Consider the following 22935-nt stretch of genomic DNA (forward strand, 5'->3'; position numbering starts at 1 on the left):
TTAAAACATTCACAAATATTATCAGAAATATCAGAAAGGACAACTTTAAAGTTGCTCAGAGTGTCTGTAACTTCAGTTTGCTTTGAGGACTTTCCCAGTATTAAGGTGCAGAGTGCTGGAAACCAGTGTTTCCCAGTTCAGAACTGGTTTGAGGAACTCCCACAGCTAAGCGAAGTGTCATCTCAATTTAAATAGTAATGTAAAAGTGATACCTTCTACATGTGCAGTGGTGATGAACTGAATGCTGGCCTATTGTGTCCACTTCCCACGGTAGGAGTATACAAGACATCTCCATCATCAAGTGTACAGTGGAATTTTCCTGGTTTGAAAAAAGAAAGCTCTGAGGAATCACTCTAATTCTAATTTATAGATAAATGCAGACTGATTAATCACAATGGTTTAATTCATCTTATAAGCATTATTCCATCATGGCTGCACATTTGCTCTGTGTATATGATGTTGGGCCACAAACAGACGTGGTTCTATTCTCAGCACAAAGTCTAAGACACATTTTCCACCAAAATAGCAACAACTCACTATGTGCTTCCTTTGAATGAACCTCCCACCTTGTGCTTGTGTCTCTCCTCCCACCTGTGCAACGTGCAATGTGCACTGTGCACTGTGCACCGAAATACCACACACACACACATACACACACACACACACACACACACACACACACACACACAAAGTGAATTTCACAAAGTTACCAACCTGTTGGTGGTGCTGGCCCTCACTCTGTCGTGAAATCAAGGCCCTTTGTCTTGTTGGAACTTAGAGCAAATTTTATATAGAACAAAGAAATGTTAATAAGAGATGTCGGGAGTGTGTGTGTGTGTGTGTCTGTGTGTGTCTTAAACGTTCCTCTGTGTCTTATGGGGACATGAGAGAAGAGTTGTATCTGCTGTTATGTGATGGTGTTGTTCTCCTTGCTTTGGTCTGCGTTCACACACAGTTTAAAAACAGTTTAAAAACCCTTTCCCTCCCTCTCTCTGTGTTCCTGTCAGGTATGTCCTTAATTGCAGGAGTGGAGACAGGTGTGCAGGAGGTCAGGCTACTAGCTGATCATCATCATCATCATCGTCATCCTGCTCTGCCATAAATACATGGGTCCAACTTCAACTCTTCACCAGATCATAGACCCTGTCTTACCCTCCTGCCTCGGCCGAATCCCTCCCTGGACTCCCTCTGCCTGGCTTCCCCCTGTGCAACACACCAGCCTGCTCCATTCAGCTCCCAGCACCGGCCCCCTTCTCCCAACCGTTGGTCTGCTCAGCTCCTCCCCAGCCATCACAGTCAAGAGCTGGTAATAAGTTCCCTTTGGTTCAGACTCACTGGCCTCAACAGTGTGACATGCTTGATGGTGGAACAACGCCATTGTAATTTCATACATTTCTCTTTAGATACTTTCACGACTGTAAAACACACATAAAGCAGAGCTCACTGTTCCCTGCACTGTAGTTTGAGTTGAAAACACCCCCACCCCCCACCCCACCCCCCACCCCGCCCACGCCTCTCGCACCCCCTCCACTGTTCAAATGCTGTTGACACTATTGGGCAATAGACTTTCCATTAAAACCTTTTACATAACCATGAAAGGGTGTTTCATGGAAGAGTAGAGGTTGAGCAAATATTCAATATGACCTTTTCTAAAGGCCTGTATTCCAATAAATACTAATTTCCTGTTGATCTAATTAGCGCCTGGAGGAATTTGTCATCATCAATTATTGAGGGGTGGGTGGGGGTGGGGGTATTATTTATTAAGCAGTTCTTTAATTTTGTTGAAACCACCCGCTGACGTGTGCTGCACTAAAGGAGTGGTGTACAGCCACGCTACAGTGGCACATTGTCCCCAAAGGCTTAAACACAGGGGGACAGAGGGAACATGTGTCGGCTCAGTGGAGAGCATTGAGTACATGATACGGCTGCTAGGAGAAATGTCTGTGTAAAAAACACAAAACAAAGTGTGGTTGAAGAATGTAAACCTGTTAAAGAAAAGATAAACCAGACTTGTCTTATTGTGTACTATACACCCTGCTTTCAAGACACTTCTAGGCTAATTCTGCAGCCATTATGACTAATTCCAATTTTTTGTGTAGCCATCATAAAATTAAAAGGAGAAAGGATTTGACAGTCTAAAGTATTAGCATTAAATGTCCAATATTTTATAAAGGTAGATGTCCATGTGTTGTGTGATTGTAAAGCAGGTCTAGGTTCTGTATTAATACTGTGAAAGTATCAAAGCGCTCAGTCCACAGAGAAATGCACACAGCCTGTATTCAGAAACTGAGCCTTAAAACCAGCCGTCAGGACTTCTGGAACTTTTGTGATGTCACAACAAAACAGTCACTGCTTTCAGACATGCCCCAAACCCAAGAGTGTCTACCTGAAATCTGCTATATTTTTGGCCAGACCACAACAGCGGGTCTAGTCTAGTTTAAAGCTGCAGTGTTGCACACTTAGCACACTGATGCTAGATTTAGAGACTTTCTTTCAAACAGACTGGGTATAAACCTGGTACATGACCTCTTGTTACGGGTAGTCCACTGAGCCGCTCTGGCTTCATGGCTTCTCAGGAATTGCAGGGAAGAGGAGGAGGACTTCCAACACACTGAACCTCACCTCCATTACAGCAAACATCATTCCATGTATCATTATCACTAAAGGACGCAGAGGAACAACTGAACATAAGACACACTGAGCAGAGAGAGCAGGAAAGAGGGAAGGAAGAGAGAGAAGGAAGAGAGAGAAGTCATCGGTAATGAGGCTTCGTACTAACCGCTATGACCAACTCTACATATCAAACAGAGGGCGTTAGACACAAGTCTGTTACATTCAGGAGTTGGTTTTGACCTAGCCCTCTTTTTCAGTTACTTAGAAAACAGCCAATCAGAAGAGAGAACCTCCTCTCTTCTGATTGGCTCACCGACCTGTTGTGACTAGAGCTCCAGAGCGGTTTGGTTTATATCAATTTCCTGTGGCAGGTGGGCAGCAGGACATTTAATATCCAGTTTTTTTCTACAAAAGGCAGACTTCCAAATGTGTCCTGTAGAAGATAATCCACTCAATTAGTGCTTTTTGCAGCTGCTGTCTTCTGTAAAAGAAATACTAACTTCTGCCAACTATGAGCGAACGATGACGACAGCACTTGGCAGCCAATCAAACTGCAGTGGGGCAATAAGGTCGTAGTGATGGTAATGTTCCGTTTTTATTTAGATCGTTTAAGAGAGGTGTTGATTCAACTGTATGTAGTCCAAAGGGAGATGGTGAGGAAACGGAGGCCAAAAACAACTGAAGGGAGAAGATTGAGGTCAAAATGGGACAGAACAGCATAAAGGAGGTGTGGAATAAGTAACGGGCTGCAGTTTGTTTCACAAGGAGGCCCAGAATTTGTTAGAGTTGAACTTATCCCTCAACAGGTTGGGCACAACGTTCACCCATATACTCATATACAATATATTTACATATTGCAACTGGTCCAGCATATGCCTGGGTCCTCGGCGGAGTCTGGCCTGTATACATCCACATCTGGGCCGATTCCAGCTCCTATTGTTCAGTGTTGGCTGACAGCCAGGTGTAGAAGCAGCATCTGATAAGTCATGTTGTATGTGGGCCAGACTTGGGCCGAGGAACAGCGCATATATTGAGCCAGAGGAAACATAAACATGTAGCCCAAGTAGAATAATTTTGGTATCTCCTCTTCTCAGTGGGAGTCAGAACATGGCTCCCTACCCCTGTCAGTAAACCTCATTTATAAAGGGACGCCCTCCCTCACCCACCAGCTCTTCCCCACCCAACTTTACCAGAACACTGGGTTCACAACATGTGAACTGGTGTTGGATTACAGCTTACTGCACCCCCAGCCAGATGGAAAGGGAGCTCCTCAAGGTTCTGAATAAACAGTTAAACACATGCTTTAATTATGTGACTGACAGGATCAGTCACATAATTAAAGCATGTCCTTGCAGGGTGCAGCAGTCATCCTCTCTCCTTGAGGTTGAGGAAGGTGCCTAAACTATGTAAGAAAGGACGTCCTCGTGCTCTAAATGACTGGCAGTTTTAATAGCGGAGGATGCCATCATGTTCTTGAAACGCAAGGCCCTCACAGACGAGAAGCAGGGAAGAGTAAGAGTCATGTTCTTCGACTTCTGCAGAGCCATACCTTTTTCAAGAAAGCTCTCACTGTGCGGACACAGTATGTTAGAGTGGATAATAGCGTCTCTGAGGTTGTGGTAAGCAAGTACAGAGAAAGCTGAGAGAGAGAGAGAGCTCAGTATCAGCAAGACCAAAGACCTGGTGGTGAAATATCACAGAAACAGGAGCCCCCTGTCCGGGTTCTCATCCAGGGAGAGGAAGTGGAAAGGGTGGAGTCATGCAAATGCAAATCAGTCAAAACTAAAATTACCGCCTCATCACTGTATCCCTCCACCAGCCAGCCAAGTTGCAGTAAATGTGGTCATAACCTCTCCTTCCTGAGTTACAGTGTTGAATAATGGCCAGAGGTGTTTTTGCAGAATGTTATTATGTCAGAGTGAACTTGACCTTTGATCATTTGAATATAAAATGTCATCACTTCATTTTATCCATATAGACATTTCAGTTAAATTGTGTCATAAGTAGTGTATGAATTTGTGAGGTCACAGTGTGACAGAAGAAATGAAACAGGCTACTGAAACTCTTCTTCCTCTTCCTCCTGACAATGAACCGTGGCAGATGGGCAGCTCATTCATCCACCAGATCATGCCACTCATCGAATAAGTCGTTCGTTTGTACCTGCTGCCATCAGACTGTACAATAACAAAATCCAAAATCACAAACCAAGCATTCAGCCTTTATGTGTTAAGTCTGTATTTTTTAACAAGGATATAGGATCCGATAGGGAGCAGTGGCTATACTAGCATGGCTCAAGGGGCTGACCAATGTAATCAGGGCTGCCAGAAATGAGAGGCCATGTGTTTCAGCCTGTCTTCCCACAGTGCATCTCTATCAGCTAAAAGCATGCGTTACCTACAACCCCTCACACCTTCCGAGTGGACCGGCTCTGAGCTGAAAGGTGCGAGTCACAGATAGGGCCTTATCTCACGGTTTAAATTTTAATTGTCGTCTCCACTTCGCTAAGTTTCTCCCCTACCTTCACTTCAATCTTTAATGAAGATTAAGGAGTCCTAACAAAAGCCTTATCAACATGACTGAGGAGGAGAGGAAAGGCCTAATCAGCTGTAGCTTCCACACACACACACACACACACACACACTCGCACACACACACTCACACTACTTACATTTGTGGGTACAGTATGAAGTTAATATGCCAACGAAATTGAAAAAAATGAGGGCACACACACACACCCACACACTTGAAGGTGCAGTGAGAATGCGACTGTAAGCTCATACATCTACGAAAATAACATAGACACACACACACAGAGCAGCAGCACAGGCCTGCAGGTGAAGGTGAAGGTGAAGGTGAGACAATGGAACTTTTGCTGGGTAACGACAACAGCGGCCTCCGTGGCCACAAGCGGCAAATACAGGACACTGGTGCTTTCAGTTTTGTTGGGCTCTGTGAGGGGCACTGGAATGGAGAAGACAGGAAACATCTTCAGGTGAGGTACAAACAGGCTTGGAGGAGGTTTACCTGTGTTAGAAGCAAAAAAAAATGTCATGTTTGGAAGAGTCTCAAAAAACTAATAAATAATCAACATTTCTCAAGCCACAATGAACGATAATGATTCTAACACCTCATTGGTGATATTAAATGTGCAGGCTCTCTCTTCTCTCGTCTCTCTTCTGATTGGCTCACTGACCTGTTGTTACTCGAGCTCCAGAGAGAAGCCTGAGAGAGGAGATGTAAAACTATGGTTTAGGTGGTTTTTGGTTCTTAAAACCGTAAATATATCTTCTTATGGATCCACACAGGAAAAGTGTAAAATAGGGGACTTTTAACATAACATAACATCTGCCACATGTCATCCAACCAAATGACAAAAGACATTGTTTGTGATTGTGATTGCCTTTAAATCAAAATAAAAATGTAGATATTTGATTTCCTGACATTAGCAGCACAGCATCATTTGTAAGTTTCTTCCAAAACTGTTACATATTGCCATGATAAAAGAGTTATATGTAACTGTAACTGTATATGTTAATGTGACGTTTCATGGTATGCCACTGCTATGGTTGATTAGGGTTAGGAGAACATCTCTGTCAGGGTCAAATGGTAAATGGACTGCACTTATATAGCACTTTTCTAGGCGTATTGACCACTCAGAGCACTTTACACTACAAGCTACATTTACCCATTCACACACGTGCACACAGCCTTTGTCCTACATACACTGTGTAGAGCTTTTTCTACCATACACACACACACATTCACACACTGATGATACATCGGGGACAACTGGGATTCAGTATTTAGCCAAAGGATTCTTGATTGGTTCAAATAAACCAATCCCACCCCAACCTAACACAAAGGACACAAATGCACAACATAGAGACCCTCACACAAAACACACACTCACACACTCACGCACACACACACACACACACACCAGGAAAAGCGGCTCACAGCCATCTCAAATCAACAGCTAAAAGAGGATGTCTCATTAATATCAACCCGTGTTAGGTCTCAGCCAATCAAAGGAGAGAAGACCCAAATTGATTTCCTGGATTTGATAGCATGACACAATCATGCCTCGACTAAAGCTCCACGACACACATTACCACATTATCAGATAGAAAGTGCTATTTTCATTAAAGTCATATTATTGCATACATTCACACACAAAGGCGGGCACGTATGACCGTGCACGTATGACCGTGCACGTATGACCGTGCACCTATGAGCCAGCATATACACACACACGGACTATGAAGCAAAGGTTTCCATATTGCTGTGTGTCGCCTATCAGAGGAAAAGAGCAATATTGGCACCTAAATGACTCTCTCGCCTTTGAACACACACACACACACACACACACACGCACACACACACACACACACACACACACACACACACACACACACACATCTTCCCATAAAACAGGAGCAGGATTCACACCAAATCAGAGCTAAGTGGATGTGACATATGGGGAGATGAAGAACACACTTTTTTTATTTGTATTACAGTGTGTGTGTGTATGTGTGTGTGTGTGTGTGTGTGTGTGTGTGTGCGTACATGCTCGTGTGTGTGTGTGTGTGTGTGTGTGACAGACAGAGATTCTGTTTCTCTGTGATATAAGTTGTGGAATGATAGCATGGTAAAAATTGCTTCTCTAGGAACACGCAAAGCTGTGTAAATGTGTGTGTGTGTCCTTGTGTGTAAGCTTGTGTGTACGTGTGTGTGTGTGTGTGTGTGTGTGTGTACCATCCACAGTTCTCTCTATATGAAGTTTAAGGTGGCAAATGGGCAAATGTGAGGCAATTCACTAATAACCAGCAGCTCTGCATCTGCAGGCAGCCGAATCCCGTACGGGTGTCATATGTAAAGTGCTTTCCACTGAGCAGAAATTACTCCCGTCTGCCCTCCTCTCTCTCTCTCTCTCTCACATACACACACACACACACACACACACACACACACACACGTGTGCACACAGAGTCACATACACATATCTAGATGGCCAAGAGGGAGGGAGGGAGGGAGAGACAGAGAAAAGCTGACTTAAACATTTTTCTCCATTTCACAAAAGTAGCTGTGCTGTTGTCAACATGATGAATGAGAGAATAAAAAGAGAGAGAGGCACAGAAAGAAAGGAGAGAGGGAGGCTGGGTAGTTTGAGAGGAGAGGGGAGGATGGAAGTGATGACCTGAGGATGTGACAACAGCTGTTGAACATTTTCAATGTAATATTTTCTAACTAATTACAAATGTGGATATTTTTACTACTGAGATGGAATCTGAATTAGAAGAAACTGCACGCACACACACACACACACACACACACACACACACACACACATACATTTATGACTCCGTCCCGCTGCTGATCATTAAACAGGTGAGAAGTGTCTGCAACAAGCAGCCTCAGCATGTTACTGCGATGGACTGCAGCATGATTGGCACACAGGCAGGAGTGAGTGTGAGTGTGTGTCAGTGCATAATGAAGTGAAACACGTGATGCAAGAACGCTCACACCCTGTCAAAAGACTGATGTCTTGATTTGATTTATTTATAGATTTTATTTTCAGATCATTCAGGCGGAGGAAACCTTTAGTTTTATGATATAAGTCCATTAGGTTCTGCAGAATGACTTTGGTATGGAACTTTGACCTGCTGTGCTTCTGCTTTGAGACTGTCCTGTAAAAAATGAGCCCATAGGTCGTCTGTGCAGCAGGTTATTATGACCCATGGATACGTGTTTGTTGCTAGGTGACACCTGGTGGTCGTAGTAATTATGACAGGAGCAAAGGGAAAAGTGCGGTGACGTAGACGAAGTCGGCGTCATGAGGAGGTTGAGGTGGATGGATGGGTCAACAAAGCTCATGTTTTTTCTTTCATCCAGGACCATTCAAGATACTTAAACAAGTTGTTATTATTGTAACCATGACAACAAAGATCATCAAATGTTAAGGAAATTACAGATTTAAACCCAAACCACGATCTTTTCAGAAACTTTACCAAGTAGTTTTTGTTTACCTGAACCTAACCAAGCGACAGACATATTATTTTAGCCAGGTCCGGTATGCCGTTGTCAGTACTCTCTGCATGTTTATTACTGTTACCATGACGACCAAGGTCCAGTGCGCCTGGAGCCATAGTGGCATCATTTCAGAGTGGGTCGTATCAGAGGGTTGGAATAAACAACCTGTAGGGTTGTTCAGGTTGAAGGACTGGTTGGACATTTTTGATTGATTGATTGATTCAATAGAATCATTTCTATATTATTGGTTTGGATAAACAGAATAAACAGGAGGTTTGTTTAAAATCAGTGTGACTGAAGGGTTGTGTTGCTGATAGGCTGGACTGCATTCCAGTAATGTCCCCAGATCTCTGCAATTACCTCGCTCGCTAAAAGGCGAGGCAAGGCAAATATATTTGTATAGCACATTATCATACGCAGAGGTCCTTAACAGGTGCTTAACAGAAATAAAAGAAGCATGAAAATAGAAGCTAAAAGCATAATAAAATGTTAAAACCAATGAGAAAAATGAGCAAAACTATGAAAATACAACTTATGATGTAACAAACTCTTGCCTTTTCTTTAAGCTATTTAGTCTTAATAATTATCTTAAAAATGATTCAGTGCTTAAATGTAGGCACCACTACTATTTGTACATAAGTGCTTGGGTTCCCTTTAAGTCTTATTTGTACATAAACTAATAAGTGATTTAAAAAAAAGTCATACTGCATTCACAGTTACTGCTGTTACTGCAGCTTTTAACTTTCCAAGCTGAGGTCAAATAAGAATTATGGGAAAAAAAACTGTCATGCAGATAAAGACGCATTTTGTCCTTTATTTCCTTTGACTCGTTCTGTTAATGACGGGGAGATTCAGAGACTGGAGGCTGGAGACCACTCACAGCAAACAGGACGGCACTCTGCAGTTATTTCAATCAGCATCACCAGAAATAAGAAGGATTCACCGCTGTGACATGTTTCAACGCAGCATCTTTGCAACAATCTTTGCAGAAAGTGGTGCAACGACAGCGAGAAAAAGACAGGAAAGTTAAATATCTGGTACCACCTGCTGGTCATAGTCAGAGGGGATGAAACACCAACACATCTACTGTACACCCCGTCATCTGTTCTTTTTCTTTTTAAAGTCAGGAGAGACAAATATAGAACCGGAGCTGCACGCTGCACAGAGATGTAATGTGGAGCGTTGAGAAACACCACTGAGCTTATCTGAGTGCGCTGCTGAAGGTGTAAAGGGGGGAGGATTTATTCATGGTGATGTTTGCTGTTCATTGCCTGAGCGTTCTCCAGCCTATTAAAACCAGTAAAACAACATGAATATTCAATGTGAAATGCTACGCTCCTCTGCATGGCCCAGAGGACTCGCTGGTTGATTGTGATCCATGACAGCTGACAATCGGCCCATTGCAGGGGCCATAACCCGGCGCTTGTGCGCTGATGACGGCGCGAAGCGGCGGCCTCAAACAGAGCAGTAATTGGACATTACTCCCGTGGAGAGAGGCTAAAAGCATCTCCACCAGTCTTTGTGCTGACATTCCTCTTTTACTCTCATCACACTCTTCTCCATTTCCCTTCATTCTGGCCAGCACTCCTTTAATTGTAATGGCCTTTCTGGGAGCGTTAAAAGCAGCTCAGAGACACTGGACATCACTTCAACAAATACAAAGCGAACCTTTGTCATTCACACCCCTGGGCTCTCTCTCTCTCTCTCTCTCTCTCTCTCTCTCTCTCTCCTCTGTGTTTGTGTGCGGAAGCTAATGAATCCACACTGATCACAGTTTGTGTCTATTGAGGCTTTTCACCCATTGCTGCCAATGAGTATTTGCACATGCATCACCCCTGTCACTGAACGGAAGATGTCTGCATTGTACAATTATCCCAACGTGTGTGTGTGTGTGTGTGTGTGTGTGTGTGTGTGTGTGTGTGTATGTGCGCGCGTGTGTGCGCGTATCAGTTAGAAAATCATCACAGCAATCTTTCCTGTTTAGGATGGTAGTGTGTATCTGTGTTAATAATGTAAGGGTGGCTTTAACAGCTCACTGGCTGCTTTGTGCTATCACCATTAAGGCCGAGCTTTAATTTTTAACGAGGAAGAGGAAACAAACTTTCAAAGCTTCACTAACATTAACAAATGACCACGGGGTCGAATTCCACCAGTCAGCACAGAGCAATCAGCTCAGAGCAATCTGCGTCGCAGGTACAGTTTGAATTAGTTTGTGCGTGCAGGGATCAATCATCAGTCAATAGTCATTGTGCTGAATGTTTCTCTGTCTTTGTCCATGTTCACTTTTCCAGTGTACACTGTAAAAACTGTCCCTGTAGCTGATGGCAAATATGTGACGAATGTAAAATAACTCTTAAGAGTGAGATTAATTTCCCAACTAGAGGAACAAGAGCTTCCATTAACCTCTGGGCAGCAGAAGACCCTCCACTTAATTGGATAATTTTGAGAAGACAAGCTTCATGAAGCTTTACAGGGTGGTGGAGAAGTACACTTGTTTAGGGAACTCACCAGAGCTGAAGACTGTAGATAGAAAGGGTGAACGATTAATCACTGGAGGAGAGACTGCCATTGACATTAGTTTACATGTTGCTTGTGAGATCGTGGAAAGTTTGTGTCCATGGACGAGAAGCTTCATCAAAAACCTTAAAATAAGGACGACTCTTTGACCGTTGAGATGCTCCAAGATTTTGTATTTTGTGTTTAAGCCCTCAGACTAGGAACCACAATAATTACCAGGTTTTTCACTGACCTTTTTTTTTTTAGTTATCCAGTGAAACTTTAGACCTTGAAAATCCACTCAGGATTACTGTTCACACTCGGTGCTGGAGAAAAATATAGAAAAATTACAACAAAAATACAATACAAATAGTCATACCTCCCCAGGATGTTATGCTGTTGCTGACAGAGTAAGAAAATCTGTGTAACAGCATTTACATCGTGGTCCACAGAGATGCCGTGCACATGTGGAGTACACACCAAAACACATGCACTCCTGCAATCCTCAACTTATCTATACATCACCTGGTGGAGTGTAGCCTGTGTGTGAAGACAAATGTCTGAATCAGTTGAAGCGGACATTAAACAGACTTCACCCTGCAAGTACAGTCTGTGTGAGCGAGTGGCCATGTCTATCTTTTCTCCTGCATACTCTACTACTTTTTTTTTTTTTTAGTTTATTTATCTATTTAGTAGGGAAAATACAACCTAAAGTAGTTCCAATACAAAGCGTGAAACTGATGTGTTGCACAGAGAGTTCATAGCTGTTGCTAATTTCTAACTCTTGTCCCTAGTTACATGTGCAGTGTGATTAAAACACTCAGATATGACAGTAGAGTAAAAAACTATATTGAAATGCATTGATTATGATGTATAGTTTAAGAAAAGGCAGCAGCAAAAACAAACAAACAAACAACACAATTGATAATATCACACGATAAGCTAAAATGATACAGATGTAAAAAGAGACAACAGCAGCAAAACAAGCAGATGAAAAGTCAAAGAAAAATAATGAACAATATGAAACATTTGCAGGGATGTTAACTGGCACTAAGCGATGCGAACGCATGAACACAACACTCCAATGCTTGCACACTTACACTGGCTGCCTGATACGTTCCGGATTGATTTTAAAGTTCTTCTCATCACCTTTAAAGCATTAAACAGCCTCGCTCCGACTTATATCAAGGACTTATTAACCCCATATGTGCCTGGGCGTCTACTCAGATCGATGGAGGGAGCTCTGCTGGTTATTCCAACGACTCGACTGGTGACTGCAGGTGACCAGGCCTTTGCTGCTAGAGCCCCCGAACTGTGGAACAGTCCACCAGTCCAGATCACACAAGCTATATCTTTAGTGTCTTTTAAAACTCTTCTTAAAACATTTTTTTATCTTAAAGCTTTTATGAATGTTTGATATGCCGTTGTGTTTTATTTTCCCATGATACAGTCAATCTATACTTTCATGTAACTTCTGTTTTATGATGTGTTAATTCCCCTTTTGTCTTTCTGTAAAGCACTTTGTAACTTTGTTAAGAAAAATGCTATATAAATTAGTCTATTATATAATTATGACTTTGATACAATGATTTCCTGTAGGTGAGAACACACCTGACTCTGTGTGCTGCATGTGAAAAAGGGTGTCGTCCAGAGAAACAGAAACAGAGTTCATACGTGAAAACAGCTTGACGGCTGATGCTGCACTTTACAGTCAGCAGAAGAGCCTTGTTCATATCTCAGGCAGACAACAGTCAGATTTTTTTTTAAGGATAATTGATTTCGCTGATTAACACTGTGGGCAGCGTAAACAGCTAGGAAGTGAGCGAGGGACCACGTCTTAACAACTGCAGCTCAGTGGTCAGGGCACCCGCACAGATGGAGGTGGGATCTAGAAGTGGTTGTTAGAGCCTTGGGGTAAACTCCACCCTCTGGGTGAAGCTTGTAACTAATGGGGAAAAAAATATGTTTGCTGCAGAGTTAGCAGAGACAAAGAGCTGTAGTGCATGAGGAGCCGGCCATTCCAACTTCAGGAAAAAGTGGGAAAATGGTTTTTGTTTCCTGTTTCATTCCTATTGGTTATTCCTTGTGTTGATTTATTTACAGCCAGCATATCACTGTGAACCAAGGCAGTGCTTTAGTTCATTCGGTTTAAACTGGACTTGATTCAAACCAGTAAAGTTTTTGTGATGCCTTAGCAGCTCACGTCACCATGTGTCTGCAATGAAACTGCAGAGAAAAAAAAAAGAAAAAGTAACATTAACCCAAGTAACAAAACCCAAGTGGTATAAAAACAACAAACAATAACCAAAACGTTCTTGATGCTAGCGTTGAATAAAAAGGACACATCAAACACAATTTTTGCCACAACGGCATCACCAACGCGAATCTCATCATGGAGCTTCAAAGGAGCCGCAACTCTCTCCAACAATGATCGTCTCTTAAAGCCACGCACAACTTTCCAATTAGCTGCCATGTCAGTGTAATTGGGCTGCAGAGCCTTGATTGGGCCTGGAGGCCTGTTGACGAACACTGATAGAGGCTGAACCAGGCCAAGCTGTAATTGATATTATGGAGAAGGAGGAGGGAACTGTGTTTGTGTGCCGTGTGTGTGTGTGTGTGTGTGGTGTGTGTGTGTGTGTGTGTGTGTGTGGTGTGTTGTGACGTGGTGCGTGTGTGTGTGAGTGTATTCATCTTATTATGTGTATTATGAATTCCCGTCACTCCTTCGTGGCATATGTTGATTAAACTGATTTCTACTCTGGTGTTTTTGCTCTCTGATTTTCAGATCATCGTCTTTTCTAATGATAATTTAATGCATGTTCATAATATAAATCCACAATACAGCTTTCCAATCATCAGCCCTTTTGTCTGTGCAGTACAATCTGGCAAAGCAAAACAAAAAAAAACAAAACCAAAATGTGCAACACACAATTGCACTGAACCCAGTAGGAAGCGCTCAGAGGTGCACACGCACGATGGATTTTATACAGGGGGTTGGTGCAGAGGCTGCAGAGGAACCACACGGGCTGTGTATACGTCCACAGATCTAAGCTGGTTGTGATTGATCTTTCCTCCTGCTATTAGATTGGTATTGATGTGCCAGGAGGACAGATGGCCACACCTACAGCCAGGGTCACACTTCAGAAGCTCAAATTTAATCGAAATAATAATACATTTTTTATGATCGAGCAGCACGGAGGTTTGGAAGTGAGAGGTGAGTTGCAAGGGTGGGGAGGGGGAGAGCGTGCAGGGTAACATTAGGACCGAGCGTTTACAGCCAGCCTTTACGAGTCCGCACTAAAACTCACCATGCACGCAGTGCAAACTGGGAAACATAACGGCAAAACGCTTTTGTGTTTGAGGATCCAAAAAAGCTTCCGCACAAGATCATTCAACACCAGACGATCAGGCAACACCGTAACAGTAGGCGTTGGAGTATTTGTTTACCTCTGCATGATTAACAGCTGCTACTAAACGTTGCACATCTGAGAGCCATCTAGAAATCTCCATCTACAAATTCACTTTGTAGCTACTTTGCAGCCTCCTATGATAAAAACACAACAGGCAGGAGGATGTGCAGGCCCACATTTCAGAATAAAAGCACAACATGACAAGATGTCAATAATATTTACTTGATGTTAATTCTGAAAAATGGATAGATATAACAACAGAGCCGTCAGAGCTGAAGGAGCCTTTCCTCTTTTTAGAAACACATAGATACAGTAGATAGATAGATAGATAGATGGATAGATAGATAGATACAGTAGATAGATAGATAGATAGATAGATAGATAGATAGATAGATAGATAGATAGATAGATAGATAGATAGATAGCTGGATAGATAGATAGATAGATAGATATGCCACAGCCTGAGGGACTGACAACATCTCCAAATGATGATGTTGTTTATTAAACTGTATAAAAACTGTTTTGTATTCTATTTGAATTATATTGTGTTTCATTATATAGAAATGAAACAATGGACTGCGTCAGAATGTGTCACATATTTAACATGCATCTGTATTGCATCATCTGTAAACTGCTGTGGCAACAACATGTTTTTGTTCATGCCAATAAAGCTTGAATTTGAATGAGATAGATAGATAGATAGATAGATAGATAGATAGATAGATAGATAGATAGACAGAGTGTGCAGCGGTGTAGCAGGAGCAGCAGAATTAAAGAGACTTTTTTGTGGCGTTTAATATCCATTCATTGGCTGGACTGCTGACACAGTGAGAGCACTGCGCTCAGGATTTATAGCCACTTCTAATGGGCATGCCCAGAACCAAAGCACTGCAGTCAGCACATTCTCTCTCTCTCCCTCTCTCTCTCTGCGCACACACACTCACAAAGACAGCCAGCTACACACACACACACACACACACACATACATCCCTGGGTAGCTGATGTCTGAGCGCATGTATCAGTAAACCCACTGGATGTGGGAACATATGCACAAATGTGGTGAGTGTCTGCAACCAAACAAGAGGCACCCACACACACACACACACACACACACACACACACACACACACACACACACACATGCGCACACACTGACCTGCCCAACTGGGGGTCTCCATGTACAGCCGGCTGGTCTGAAAGAAGGGACCTTTGTGCTGCCCTGTTAGACAAGTGGAGAACAGAGAGGGAAAGGTTAGCCATCAAAGACACATTTTAACATCAAACACAGGTTGTTTGAAGCAAACGATCCAGAGAGAGATGAGACGGAGGCCGGGCGGTTTAAACCACCGCTGGTTCCTGTATAGATGAGCAGACAGTATAGATCAGACAGCGAACACGGTTCGATATGTGGATAAAGCCGCAGCAGGACGTTATACTGCAGTTTTCCATGTTAGCTCGTGAGAGTGAAATAATTCGCCTGTGTGGAAACAACTGAGCCTTAAAAGGAAATTCAGTTTGAATTATTTTAGGTCACAAGCAGACTAAAGATAGGTGTATACTTTATTATACTATGCTAAGCACCACATACAGTGGAACAGACACAAAGACACAATATAAGAAGGAAAGGTTAGGAACGGAGTGGGAGGCATAAAAATAATAATATAATGCAACATAATCAAATAACACAGATTAATACAACAGTCATTCAATGAAGCCTCAATGGGACGTTATACTGCAGTTTCATTGTTAGCTCATGAGAGTGAAATAATTCACCTGTATGAAAACAACTGAGCCTTAAAGGAAATGAGCTTCGGCCTTATAAGAGATGCGGGCTCAGTGCATATTTTTAAATCTATTTGTTCAACTTGGCTTTAAATGAATTTTCTCACTCTGTTCTTACTGGTATTTACATATTTCATCATCTACTGTCTTTCTATTGTTCATTTTCATTGCCCTTATTTTATTCCACTATTAGATTTTTTCTATTGTAAAACACTTTGAGCTGCATCTCTTGTATGAAAGGTGCTCTATAAATAAAGTTTATTATTATTATAATTATTATTATCATTATTATTATTATTATTGTGAGCAAGAGCTGTGTGCAGGACATTCTTCTTTTCAAGACAGAAGCAGCACTTTCCACCGCACCTACACCTTAGATATTTGGATGTGTGAATATCCTCATCAAGAAAACTTATTTTTAGGACACAAGCAGAATACAATACAATACAATACAATGCAATATAATAAAATGACTAATACAGTCATTAAATGACTGCTGCACTTACAAAGGTTGTAATATTCAGATTTTGTTAAAATTGTGTTGATTCAACTTTATGCTGATTTTAAATGTTGCAGTTTGTTGTGCTGTTGAGTTGTGTTGCAATGAACAGACACGTGTTTCTAATATTTTGTTCACCATTAATAACTAAATGTTAAAAACATCTCTAATTAGAACACAATACAATTCAACAGCACCAAAAACTACATCCCCCACAATGAGCAGATGAATCAACACCTCAACAGCATCTGAACATTAACAACCTTCGTGAAGCTGGAGGATTTATTTCAGGACATCTGTTTTAAATCAGTGATTCTCAAGGTGTCTCCTAGGGGTCCTTGAAGGGGTTCCCGGGGGTCCCCAGCAAAAAGGGAAATCAATTATTTTCACTATAATTCCAACCATAAGTAAAACACTGACAGAATGTGCGACTATTTGTTTGTAGGTTTCAAACACTTTCTGTAATAAAACATCTAAAAGCAAAAATCTTATCAATGTCAAGTTTAGTTAAGTTGAATATAATGGTTAGTTAAGTTGGTTGAGTTTATAAAATGTCAGCAGATAATCACAGGGTGATGTCTTTACATGTCTTGTTTTGTATGACCCACATTTCAGAGCCACAGATGTTCATCAGAGAGAGAAAAACATTACACTTTCCACAAGTTAGAAGCTAAAGACTTAAACAGTTGGAGACTGAAGACGTTCAGTCATTTCTTTCTTTAGTCGTCTTGTCACATGGTGACAGCTGAGACAGCTCCATTCCCTGAAGGAGAACCTTTGAAAGCTTGTATTATTTGTCATAGTTTTAAGCACAGTTGTACATCAGCTTTACCAAATTGCCTCTATAAAATCTGAGCATGTTAGTTTTCTTCTTGTGCTTCTCATTTACTTATTTATTCATTTTTCATTTGAGGATTTCCCCAAATTTGTTTTTTATTCAATTAGTTGACACTGGAGAGTTTAAATGTCCAGTAATATCACATGTGATTCATCTTGTGTCATTTGGACTTAGAAGAAAAGGAGGTTTTTAAGTCCCTCTGATTTTAGCAGCTTAGCAGAAAAAAACAGGCCTCTGTCAGAGCAGCAGCTCACAGCTGAGAACATTACAGCATTTAATAATATATAAAAAAAAATGTAAAAAATATCCTTACTGATTTGGTTTGGGTAAAGATGTGGAACACCAACGGAAACTTGCTCAGAGATAACTCCTGATTACTTGTGATGATTCATCTACAACCACAGTGGCAGTGAGTTCATAATCCAAAGATAAAACAGTGTTTATCAAAGGAAATAATATTTCACCCAGACCATCAGTGACCACAGCCACAGACTGAGTCCAGCCTCAGACTGACAGTCCTGTAATACAGTTTATCTGAAATCACATTAACAGGAGCTGCTGCAGCACTGTCATGATGTATGTCTACACACACACGCACACGCACACACACACACACACACACACACATACACACACACACAGAGTTGTACTCCCATGACACACTGGGAAAAAAAAGACAAGGAAAAGAAAAATAGAAAAAATGAAAAATGACTTTTTTTTGGGGGAGGGGGGGTTGAATGCTCCTGAAGCCAAAGAGCAGCTGTGACAGCAGCGCATGGGTGGTGGTGGGACAGGGGCGGGGCAGCACCTCTGACTGCTCACTGCTGTATTATGGTAATTAATGGGGTGTAATGTTGGAGCGAGGCCTATTCTGATTAAAAATGCATGCGGCAAGCAAAGGACGTCAGCGACTGTGTGTATGTGAGCATCTCTTAAATGGTTGGCATTAATCTGATCTATAGTTCTAATCCCTCCAGTGGTTGTTGTGTGTGTGTGTGTGTGTGAGAGAGAGAGAGAGTTTGAAAGAAAGAAAGAAAGGTTTGGTTTCATTTTCAAGTTTGATGATAAAAAAAAAAGTTAAAGTGGGAAAAAAGGGGAAAAAATAAGTGCAACAGAAGAGAGAAGAAAATAAAAAATAAGATAAGAAAAGAGATAAATCTGAAGGAAAATAGAATAAATAAGGTTGAAATGATGCAGTAAAAGAGGATCAAAGATGAGATAAAGGAAAAAAAAGATGAACTAGGTTTAGATGGGGAACAGAGTGTGAAACAGTAATGAATCCATTCACAATAATGATGGGGTTCATTCAGCAAACAATAGCAAACAGATAATTAGCTGTCAACACAATGTATAATGCTCTTTTCACCCCCCCGACTTGCAGCAACAGCAGACATATGAACACATAATTTAACAAATACAGACAAAATGTCCTGCAGATGTATTTTTCCTTCTTAACACACACACACGCGCACACACACACACACACACACACACACACACTCACACACGCACGCACACACACACACACACACACACACACACACACACACTCAGACACGCACACACACACATACACACACAAACACACGCACACACGCACACACACAAAATACTGCTGGTGTCAAGTGTCAAGACATTTTTACTGGCTTACATTTACTCTAATAAATACTTGAATATTCCTCCAGAGGTACAGGGAACAATGTGCAACAAGGCATTAGTCATATTATTATATCTTGGCATAGTTAAAAAAAAACAAAAAAGCATGCTTGGTACGTAACCTACACAGGTGCACGGGTCTGGTTTAAACCCCACTGGACCGTTCAGTCATGGTTTCAGTGAGGTCTGCACAGCTTTACTACTATTTGTGCCAATCACTGTCACAGCTGTGACTATAAGCTCAAAATGACTGATCGATTGATTTGATTGATTGATTGACCTTATCGGAAATTTGTCTTCAGCCTCCCCCAAAGAAAGTACAATAAAAAAATATATACAGTCTACATAACGAAACACGCCATTAAAAAAATACATGTGCAACATACAATAGTGTAAATGAGCAGGTAGCAGCAGATGGCTTAAATAAATAAATACCAGAGAGCAAATCATGCTGCGTTCAGTGCCTGTGTGGCATAAGGAATAAAAGACTTCCTATACGTGTTCCAGCTGGCCCTTGGGGTCCTGAATTGACGGCCAGACAGAAGCAGTTCAAACTCGGAGTGCAGTGGCTGTGAGTATCAGCAGCTATGTGACCTTTGCTTCTTTTCCTTTGTTATTAGATGTCCCGTGGGCTCCTTTTCTTACAGGATGACAGTCTCATATTTTCATATGAAATCAGATGACTGAGAATGATCATCCAACGTCCATCCAATTTAGCTCATTGTTTTCCAGTTGTGTATCCTCTGGATCCCTGGAGGAGCTTTGGGTTTGGCTTCCTGTTAAAAGCTTACACACCTGTGGTACTAATGATAATACTAACGATACTAATGACTTCTTTGGCCAAACAGAAATCTGATGTTATCTGGATGTAGCGGTCTAAAATTCGTTCCCACCGTGTCTGCGCTCAGTAAAAACCCTCATCTGTCATCAGTGTAATTAAAAGCGTCTCCTCGCCCGTTGTTGCTGCTGCTGCCTCTAATGAATAGCAGGAGGATAAATAACATTTAGAAAGGTAGGTTGGGAGGAATGAAAGCAGCAGCAGTCCCTCTCACTGACTGACACGGCCAGAGGAAATGATGTCAGGTATCACTGAGAGGAAGGATGTGATGTGATGACCCACAACTTCACCACTTTGTCTGATCAACTGCTACTTATATGTGTCTGTGAATATGTGTGTGTGTGTGTGTGTGTGTGTGTGTGTGTGCATGTCAGGGCTGAGCACCTCAACTAGGGGCCCCTGGCAGGTGACTGGGCCTGATTGCATTAAGCAGCCAGTAATTTGGCCCATGGTTAATCAAATCAACCTTAATACCTCCAATGAAATTACAGCAGCCTCCTGTGTCCCATCACACTGCGCCAGAGAAGAAGAGATAGAGTGAAGGGTGGAGGGAAGGAGGGAAACAGGAAAATGCAGACAGGAAAGTTGATAAGCAAAAAGTCCAAAGAGAAAAAAGAAGTGAGGGGGAGAAGAAAATGAAGAGAGAGGGAGGGGTGAGGCGAAGAAGTGAAGAAAGAGAAGAAAGGAAACAGGTCAGGAAGAACAGAGCAGTTTGACAGAACAGTGTGTGTGTGTGTGTGTGTGTGTGTGTGAGTGAGAGAGAGAGAGAGAGAGAGAGAGAGAGGGAGGAAATTGATTGCACTTCTTAGGGAGCAAAAAGATAAAAATAATGATCCCCTCTTCTTCACTGCTGTAGAAAGTGTTTGTGTGAAAGGCAGATTATGAAAAAATAAAAAATAAACTGGCCTCTTCTATTAAACATCAGTGATGTGACAGATACATGTATCATGCAGTTCCATTGATTATCCATTTCCCTATGAATGCTGCACTGTGACGAACCTGTCATTTTGGTGATGGGTCACACACTGGTAAAGTCCTGGTGTCTGTGGGTTTAAAGAGGAATATCACACAACATCACATAATGTTGTTATGGTAAATGGACTTGCACTTATATAGCACCTTTCTAGTCTCACTGACCACTCAATCAGGATATCATACCATTTATCATTATATATTTTTGTATTGTTATTACATTCTTTCTAAACTTATATTCAGGCTACATCATTAATTTCCACTGTACTTTCTTATTCACTCTCTCGTGGTCAGTTGTGTTGTAAATTATTTGTGAATCTCTGTGAGTGCCATATAATATTTAATGGCAGTATTGTTAATGCTCTACAACAGGGATATTCTATTCAAACTCAAGGAGGTCCAGTAATAAGGTAATGTAGTGTTTAATTCTATAAAATGAAATAAAAGGTGCAGCTTGAGGTCGAGTCGCAGTGATTGGCTGAGTAACCTCACGTGACCAGTGCCACAAAGGCTAGAGAAGCCGTGCCGGGTAGAATAGAAACGCTCCATCAAAATTTAATAATACTTAATAATTTAGAGGGTATATATCCAGGTCCAGATAGGACAGCGTCTGGGTTCGGATCTGGACCACGGTCCACCTTTTAGTGACCTCTGCTCTACAGGAACAAAGATGAAAAACAAAAACATGGTTTAGCCTACTTGACACCCTGAACATATTTGACAAATGTATCTTAATTATCCGTCTGAAAATTCTTAAAACACACACACAGATAAAGATAAGTGAACCTTGCCTATTGGGTGCATGTTCATCAGCAAGTAAAAGTCCAAATGGTCAACAAACGCAAGCATTAATGTGGTAGTTCTGACGCTAGTAAGGGGGGATTTGTACATTTATTAATGACATATTAGATTCCTTCATTCATTCCTAAAAAAAGAAAAAGTTGAACTGGCCTTGGTTCTGGAAGCCTTTTTAAATGTGTAGCAGCACATATCGCTGAATCAGGAAATGCATCCTTAGCGGTAAAAGTTTGAGGTGTGGTTCACCTGCGGCCGCCTCTAACAGTTGAGGTTGAGGTTGTCAGAGATAATGCAGAAAGGTATATTATGATAGAAGAGATGCTGTATGGGGAAATGTTTCCCATTTAATCATCTGTGCTCCACCTGGTTGTACAACCCAATTTTTCACTCACATATCGCCTCCTCCTCTAAGGCTGCAGGTGACTTGTTGTATGAATCCCTTTCGCTGCATGAAGATTCATTCAAGTAGAACTTAACTAAACAGATGTGATTCCTTCGTGTAATCATTCTTGGAAAATCAGAGCTCATTTGCGAAGACAAAATTAAAGAACCCTGCATCCCGGTATGAAGGATTTTCTAAACCTACCTAGTCACCGCAAGAATTTGGTATAGCACCCCCCTATCACAATGTAATGGTGCAAAAGAGATTAAAGACAAAAGAGACGCTGAACAACACCTTCATGAATCTGCCAGTCCACCCCCAACCCCAAGATACATAGTGAACTTGATGCAGCCAAACGCTGACTCTAAGGCCGACCCATGCGTAAATTCTTCAGGCAGAAAATTGTAGAGCAATAATGAGAGAGAGAGGCTATAAAATCAGAAACAAGCACCTCAAGTGATGCTGACAAAGAGACCTTTAAGATTAGCTTCATCTCGTCCACAATTTCAGACAATTATCAATAGTTCATCAGATTTTGAAAGGTGGGGTGGTTTGTAAAAGCCACAGAGGTGATGTCAGCAGTGGTAATAGTACTTATAGCAGTACTCACAGAGGTAGTGC

The 22935-nt window shown here is 41.7% G+C and overlaps 1 protein-coding gene across 1 annotated transcript in view; it reads right to left on the reverse strand.

Annotated features, from left to right (window-relative positions):
- Nucleotides 1-22935, reverse strand: part of LOC111237065 (RNA binding protein fox-1 homolog 3-like) — a 530950-nt gene that overhangs the window by 278595 nt on the left and 229420 nt on the right. Inside the window, exon 3 of the mRNA XM_022766019.1 lies at nt 15706-15768. Coding sequence (XP_022621740.1) covers nt 15706-15727 — 22 coding nt within the window. The 5' untranslated portion in view covers nt 15728-15768. The remainder of the gene's footprint in view (nt 1-15705; nt 15769-22935) is intronic.

This window comes from Seriola dumerili, unplaced genomic scaffold, assembly GCF_002260705.1.
Source record: "Seriola dumerili isolate Sdu_G_001 unplaced genomic scaffold, Sdu_1.0 BDQW01000807.1, whole genome shotgun sequence".
Classification (NCBI taxonomy): Eukaryota; Metazoa; Chordata; class Actinopteri; order Carangiformes; family Carangidae; genus Seriola; species Seriola dumerili.